This window comes from Sipha flava, unplaced genomic scaffold, assembly GCF_003268045.1.
Source record: "Sipha flava isolate LNK unplaced genomic scaffold, YSA_version1 49_pilon_pilon, whole genome shotgun sequence".
Classification (NCBI taxonomy): domain Eukaryota; kingdom Metazoa; phylum Arthropoda; class Insecta; order Hemiptera; family Aphididae; genus Sipha; species Sipha flava.
Genome location: NW_020273360.1, coordinates 2314400 through 2322766, shown reverse-complemented (window position 1 = coordinate 2322766; position 8367 = coordinate 2314400). Strand labels below are relative to the sequence as shown.

Genomic DNA, 8367 nt, shown 5'->3' with positions numbered 1-8367 from the left:
CAACGCGCGTATTACATAAAAATCTGACGTCTATGCTAATAATAGATTGTTTATTATTGATGGACAACGACCACTGTCGATGCCGGTCGGGGATCAGCGACGATTAACAACAACAATATTAGATTTGTGTAAATTATAACTATATTATTATTTATTATACCATTTTGCCGTCTGCAAGACTGTAACAAACACATCGAATCGTTTCATAAATGCATCATAATGAGTAAAAGAGAAAACAAAAATGTACTGTCAAATTATTTTTCTAAACTTCCAAAGATACGTTAAATTATTTCATATGTTATGTATATTAATAATTTAACTACCAAAATGTTAATTCATAAACTTTATTTTAGACTGATAATGTTCCTATTCATCTACCACAAATAGACACGTATGAGCCATCATGTAGTCATTCACCCACATATTTTCAAACAAACGAAAATAATATATTAAAATCGGACACGGAGCAAATAGTTGAAGAAAACGATATTGGCTACTGTTTCGGTAAAAATGTATGTGATGAAATAAAATTTAAATTATTAACTGATCATTGGTCACCAGATGAAAATTACAAATTTCCAATAACTAAAAATCTAAAAAAAAATTTAAAGTTTCAATTAGGATGGATTAAGCGTTTTCCTTGGGTTGTTTATTCGAGAATTGGTGAACAAGGTGCAGTTTGTAAATATTGTGCTATATTTGGTCGCGAATTTTGTGGCAAAGGCAGTCACCAGAAACTTAATACATTAGTTGTAAAACCTTTTAATAACTGGAAAAAAGCGATTGAGAAATTTAATGAACATAGTAAAACTTAATTTCACAAATCTAATGCTATGCGCGCAGATAATTTTGTAGCTGTTTATTCCAAAAACTGTCAAAATATTATTTAAAAAATAGATTCAGCGCGTGCTATTCAAATTGATCAAAATAGAAAGAGATTAATTCCTATTATTCAAATAATTATTATTTGTGGGCGGCAAGAAATAGCTTTACGCGGTACTAGCGATTACGGACCTCTCTCTTTAGACAATTCTGAACCTACTTACAATGATGGTAACTTCCGAGCATTATTGAGAATGCGCATTTCGTGTGAAGATAAAAATCTAACATATCACATTGAGAATCAAGCGTTAAATGCTTCATATATAAGTCCTATGATTCAAAATAATTTTATAAATATATGTGGAAAAATTATACAGGACCAGTTAGTTAATAAAATTAATCAGGCGAAATGTTTTTCTGTATTAGTCGACGAGACTACTGACGTATCGCGTGTTGAACAACTGTCATTGTATGTACGTTATTTAGAAAATAATTTAAATATTAAAAAAAATGAAATCAACAATTATGTATTGAAAGAAGACTTCTTACAATTTGTACCGGTAAATTCTACCACTGGTCAAAATTTGGCCACAGTAATTTTAGTTACTTTAAAAAATCTTGGTATAAAATGTGACTATTTACTTGGCCAAGGCTATGATGGCGCCGCAGCCATGAGTGGTAATTTTAAAGGAGTACAGTCTGTTATAAGAGAAGTACATCCCGCTGCACTTTATGTCCACTGTAGTGCACATTCGTTAAATTTAGCACTTGCTCATTCGTCAAACATTCACCATATTCGAAATTGTATTGGAACAATAAAATCTGTAGGAAATTTTATTAAAATATCGGCTAAACGAATTGAATTATTAAAAAATAAAATAAAAGAATTTCTTCCTGAAACTAAATGGACAAAATTAACTTCCATGTGTGAGACTAGGTGGGTTGAAAATCATGATGGTATGCTTAGATTTTCAGAAATATATAAACCTATTGTTACAACATTAGAAGAACTACAAATATTTGTTGACATTGAAACATCATCTAAAGCTTTACAGTTTTATAAGTGTGTAACAACTAGTGAATTTATAATAAGTATGATAACTGCGACCACACTTTTTTCTATAACTTTGCCATTATGTAAAATATTGCAGTCGGTGAAATGTGATTTAAGTGAAGCAGTAGATCATGTTGAAACTGTTTTAAGTGAAGTGAAAGATATGCGAACAAATATTAATGAAAATTTCAAAGAAATATTCAATAAATCAGAACAATTGTTCATATCCGTGAACGAGGAAGAAAAAATAAAAATACCAAGATTAATAAGTCGTTCAACAAATAGAATAAATGTGGATATCAAAATTCCTGAAGACTATTTTCGTATTGCAATTCCAATTCCATTCTATGATGATTTTATTAGTCAACTTTTTTTTTTTTTTTTTTTTTTTATTTAAGAAAAATTTACAATCTATATACAATTTATATAATAAGTAAATATGATGAGATGAATATTACAGGACATGAAAATCTTGAGGGAAGGGAGTGTCCAGTGACACTACTTCCAATTTAAACTTAGTGGGGAGGTAACTTTATAATAATAGCACTAGACATTATTTAATAGATCACGCGGCCATTTGCGTTTGAGGCGACGAGGGGGCAAATCAGGTATTGTGCAAGAAGAGAGTTTAGATATGAGTGGGTTTGGATGGTTAAAAGTATTTTTATGAAATTTGTTATAATGATAAGAGGCAAGAGTGGATATTGATGATATGTTAAGATCATGATGTAGGGTGCGGTTGCTGACGTACCAGGGAGCATTAGAGAGGACACGCAGAGATATTGATTGGAATGCTTGGAATTTGATTAGGTTTGAATTTTTAGTGGTACCCCACAGCTGTATTCCGTAAGTCATTGCTGGACGTAATATTTGTTTATATATTAGTGTTTTGTTATTTAAAGAGATTTTGGATCGAAGAAGTGATCTTAATTTGTGAAGCCTGAGGTTAAGGGAAGTTCTTTTAGCTTTGATATGATTAGCCCAAGTTAGTCTTTTGTCGAGAAGGAGTCCTAGGTATTTAACTGAATTGACAATGGGAATTGTTTGGTTATTTATGTAGACTGGAGGAATTGTTGTAGGCCTGAGGGTAAAAGTGATGTGAGTGGATTTATTTTCATTAACTTTAATTTTCCATAAGCTGAACCAATCTTGTAGTTGGGTTAGGTGATCTTGGAGATTGTTTGTAGTGGTGGCTATTTCGGAGTTGGTTGATATTATGGCTGTGTCATCGGCGAAGGTAGCTAGAGTAGTGTTGATAGATTGTGGTAGATCTGCTGTATATATATTATAGAGAGTCGGGGAAAGAATACTGCCTTGAGGGACGCCTGCTTTTATAGGATGTGGGTCAGAAGTTTCGTCTTCACATCTTACTGAAAAAGTACGGTTTGATAGGAAGGATTTGAGTAAGAGGAATAACGGAGTGGGTAAAAATAATAATTTGAACAGTAGTCCTTCATGCCAGACCCGATCAAACGCCTGAGCAACATCAAGAAAAACCCCAGAACAAAATTTTTTTTGTTCAAGAGATGAGGCAATAGTGTCGACTAGTCTGTGAAGTTGGTGAAGAGAGGAGTGCTTACTCCTAAAGCCGAATTGAGCGTTTGGAATAATTTGTTTATCGTTAAGTATCGGATAAATTCTTTTTAATATGATTTTTTCTAAAATTTTTGAGAAGGTAGGAAGTAAGCTAATAGGCCTATATGAGGAGGGTTGGTCAGGAGGTTTTCCTGGCTTGTAGATTAGAATGATAACTGAGTGTTTCCAGATGGAAGGGATATAGGATAGACGAAGAATGCTATTGTAAATATAAGTGAGAAGTAAGATTGCTTTCTTAGGCAGGTATTTAGCAATAGTATTGGTTATCAGGTCGTGGCCTGGGGATTTATTATTTTTTAAGTTTTTAATGATATTTAGGACTTCAGAAGGGGAGGTATGTTTTGTAGGGAGACACATTGGGAGAGTGTTTAGGATTGATGCTTCAATATTAGAGTAGTGGCTTCTAGTGAGAAAGTTTGGATGTGGTGAGAATCTATTTTCAAGATCTGATGCAAATAAGTTTGCTTTGTCAAGATTTGACGAGGCTAGGGAGTTGTCGGGGTACCGTAGGGGAGGTATTTTACTTTTTTCCTTTAGGATGTTTTTAGTGGCTTTCCAAAGAGAGTTGTCTGTATTAGAGAGAGAGATTCCAAGTAGTTGTGAAATTTGTCAGAATTGTATTTTCAAGGAATATTTTTTAAAGAGTTGTTGAGAGTGTTGAAATGCTTTTTATCACTCGGCAAGTGTGTTCTTTGCCATATACGGCGGGCTCGACGCTTTTCTGTAATGAGTTGTATTATGTGTGAGGGTAAAACATTAGTTGTGTGAGTGGAGGAAGAGTTGTTTTTAGAAGCATCGAGTGCAGCATCTTGAATGATATTTGTGAAAGAGTGAACTGCAGTATCTATATCAGATGTGTTCTTTAAGAAGATGTTGAGAGTGATGGCATTTTCTATAGTTTGACTAAATTTTTTCCAGTTTGTTTTTCCCGGAGTGATAGTTGGGCGGTTTTTTGTAGCAGTTGAAGTATCGTTTAGAGTGAGTAATATTGGTGTATAGTCAGAAGAGAGGTCTGAGGAATTGGTAATAGTGTACTTTATATGGCTAGGGAGCGTAGTGATAAAAAAGTCTAGAACGTCGGGACGTCTATTGGCATGTGAGGGCCAATATGTTGGGTAAGGAGGAGATATTATTTTAAGATTGTGATCATGGATAAATCTGTTGAGAGTTCGACCTCTAGTATTGGGTTGACTAAAACCCCACTGGGGATGTTTGGCGTTGAAGTCCCCACCTACCAGGACGTGAGTACCGAGGGAATTAAAGAAGTGCTCGAGATCATTTGGATTTAATTTTGTGCCTGGACGGATGTAAGTCGATGAGATAGTGGTAGGAATATGATTTAGTGTTAGGGAAATGTTAGTGGACTGTATGACGTTATTTTGATATCGGGGAAGAATGGTGTGTTTAATATTTGACTTTAATAATATTGCAGAACCGGCATGGGAAGAGCCATCGGGATGGTTACATTGATATGTAGTATAGCCAGGAATATTAAAGGAAGAGTTTGGTGTCAAGTGTGCTTCACAGATGAGTAAAATATCAATGGAGTTTATAGAGAGGAAGGCATAAAGTTCTTTTTTTGACGCACTAGTCCGTTAGCATTCCATTGAAGGATTGAGATAGAGTGAGGAATATTATTTTGTCTATTTATCATTAGACAAAATTAGTTTTTCAATGAGAGTAGTAAGTAGAGAGATCAATGGATTAATGGTGGATTGGAAGTTTTTGAGAAAGAGCGCCATTTGGTGGGCTGGGTGGTCGGGATTTTGGGATGCGTTGGTGGGGATGTCTTGGCTCGGTAAACCGGTTGTTGTAGCTTGAGCATAAGATTTTTTGGGTTGGGTGTTCATATTGGAAGTAGAGTTTACATTAGTGAATTTTACATTAGAGGATATTTCTTTCAGGTTAGCTTGAGTTGGGTTTGACCTTTTGAGATGGTGGACAGCTTGAATTTTTTTGAACACAGGGCAACCTCTGTAATTGGCTGGGTGGGCACCACTACATAGTGCGCATGTTGCTGGTTGGTCAGCAGATTTTACACAGCTTTCAGATGCATGAGAGTCTCCACAGCGAACACACTTTGGCGGGTGGTTGCAGTATGATTTTGTATGGCCGAAGCCTTGGCAACGGAGACATTGAATTGGTTGGTTGTTTGGACGGGGTTCTTCAATTTTTATCTTAGTATAGTAAAGGTGGTCAATTTTAAAGACATCTTTGTTATTGATATCAGGCTCCAAATCAACGAAAAAGAGCGGGAGAGGTTGTTTCGTGGTTCTATGTAAAACATTTGTGACGTTACGAGGCATGTGCCCGAGCGCTAAGAGTTCTTTCTTTATTTCATTAATTGGTGTAGAGTGGTGAAGATTTCTAATAACTATTCTGAAGGCTCTGTCTTGTTTTAGTTGATAAATGTGAAAAGCAGCTTTATTGGATTGTAGAAATTTAATGACAGAACGATACGAATCTGGTGAGCTTGTAGAGAGTTTTATGCCTTTTATGGAACTTTTACATACAAAGGGTTCACCATTCGTAAGTTGCTTAATGTTGTCACAGAAAGCCTTGTAATCATTAACCACGCGAATAAAAATAGGTGGTGGGGGTTTGGTAGGTGCGGAAGAGTTTTCTAATTGCTCAGGTTCTTGGTCCATTTTTTCGGGTTGTGGATTGTTTTCGGATGCGTCGATCGTATCCGAAAATAAGGAAAATCGATTTTGAGTAACAAATACTTTTTTTGTTACTTGCGGTCTTGAAGTTGGGGTAGATGGAGAAGTAATTGTGCGTTTTTCTGAAGTGGGGGTGATCCAGCCATCGTTGGGATCAGAATTTAAAGATTGATTAGGCGATCTATTTGGCACGCTCTGTATACGTGCTTTAGAAATGATAAGTGGAGATACGACGGTTTTAGATTTTTGTGATGGCATGGTGGTTTATCGCTTATTGAGTGTGTTGCGCAATCGAACGTCGATTAACGGGACGGATGGCCGAGTGCGTCCGCCGTAGATAACGATTACAATTAAATAGAGGTACCTAATTAATTTGTTTAAAGTTACCAGAGCTAGAAGCCGGAACTGCTTTGGTTGGATGTCGTTGCGCTTGATTTGGTTGAAGATCACTTTTAACGAGAAATACGTTTTTGAATGATAAAAATCGGAGCAAAATTGTTTGAGTAGTTTAGAAATTACGGAACAATATAGTGGTGAACAATGATTCATGGTCAACGGTCGCCACCGAGAGTGATTAGTCAACTTAAAGAACGGTTTTCCAAACACAAGACGATTTTATCGTCTTTATATTTATTAATACCAAAAATGTGTTTGAAATCTCCAATTTTAGAATCAGATTTTAGTATATATTCAGATTTTATAAATGTTAACACATTACCTTCAGAACTAAAATTGTGGAAAAGAAAATGGATTGCTTTCAAAGATGTAGATCGTCCACATACAGCTGTAGAAGCACTAAATTATTGTAATCCTGAACTTTTTCCAAATATTCATTTTTTATTAAAAGTACTAGCAACATTGCCGGTTTCTACAGCAACTCCCGAACGAACTTTTTCGACATTAAAACGCGTCAAGACATTTTTACGGAACTCTACGGGACAAGAAAGACTAACTGGACTAGCTCTATTAAGTGTCCATAGAGATGTTACGGTTAATCCCGATGAAGTGTTAAACCAGTTTGCTCTTCAAAAAGATAGGAACATATTATTAGTTTAAAATAATATAATTTGTATTTGTGTATTTTTTATTATTATTTATATTTTAATAAAAGAAGATTAAATTTTTTTCTGTCTTATTTTTAATCACATATCAATAATCAAAATCTAAATTCAATAAAATTACAATATACATGTTTTGGACCCCCCCCCCCCGAAAAAAATTTCTAGATACGGCCTTGACAATACGTATAGGTATATTTAACAAATCGTAATGCATAAACAACTATATAAATATAACTTTAATTTTTTTAATTTAATAATGTGGTGCATTTTCGGAAGGATGAGGATTCAAGATTTTATGTCATCCCAGCCCCAGAAGAAAAAAAGGTTCAAAATTTATAAATGACTTGCTATGAAGTTACAGAGAAGTATAATATTATTTACATTATGTGGTTGTAAATAATTTTTCATTTGTACTTATAATAATTATAGAATATTATAGTAATTAATTCATACTTTATATGTATTTTGTATCTAACAACCATTTATTTTTTAAAAATATAAAAGCTCCCCTTTACAAAAAATCTGAAAATACGCCACTGGATATATTAATGAATAAGTTTTCCTGGAATCTCGTTTATATTTTTTCAGATATCTTCAATTATTTATGATAATTTGTAGTCCGTTTTAGCTGTTACGTTATTATGATAAGTTTTTCTACAAAAATTAAGAATATTTTGTTTTATATTCCCTATTGCGAAACATCATTTATTTTTTACGAAATATTTTATAATAAATTACATTTAATTCGAGCAACGTCAGTTAAAACACGGACCCCTCACTCTAAAACTTAAATTGTAAAACCCTATTTAAAACATTATTGGGGGTGCTCGGCAACACCCAGTAACTATCGTGCTGCGCACGCCTATGCTGTGCAAACTTCACTTGTCTGCGTGTATTATAATTCTACCGTCTCAATGTTAACAGCATTTTAATTGTACGTACTCGACGGCACTTGATTGCTCGTTAACGTTCTCAGAAAGGCCGTTTCGAGTTTTCGTCAAAACCTTTGAGACCCCGGATCCACCGCCACAATTATAGACAGTTTTTCGTTAACGAGTATTTAATCTCGGTTTTTCTTTGAATTTTCAATTGTGAAATTTTTACCCGCACCCGTCCACGTTGTACTCGAGGACTTAGGAAACGAATTAGAATAAGAACCGTAGATGTGCTT

The 8367-nt window shown here is 34.5% G+C and overlaps 2 protein-coding genes across 2 annotated transcripts; both read left to right on the top strand.

Annotated features, from left to right (window-relative positions):
- The first annotated feature begins 219 nt into the window (after nucleotides 1-219).
- LOC112690314 (zinc finger MYM-type protein 1-like) lies at nucleotides 220-2389 on the top strand. Its single transcript, XM_025564285.1, has 5 exons — nucleotides 220-243; nucleotides 354-512; nucleotides 612-804; nucleotides 898-2238; nucleotides 2337-2389. Exons 1-5 carry the CDS (start codon nucleotides 220-222, stop codon nucleotides 2387-2389), a joined length of 1770 nt encoding a protein of 589 aa, XP_025420070.1.
- Nucleotides 2390-6675: 4286 nt separating this feature from the next.
- LOC112690312 (52 kDa repressor of the inhibitor of the protein kinase-like) lies at nucleotides 6676-7191 on the top strand. Its single transcript, XM_025564284.1, has one exon. The coding sequence runs from the start codon at nucleotides 6676-6678 to the stop codon at nucleotides 7189-7191; it is 516 nt and encodes a 171-aa protein (XP_025420069.1).
- The last annotated feature ends 1176 nt before the right edge of the window (nucleotides 7192-8367 follow it).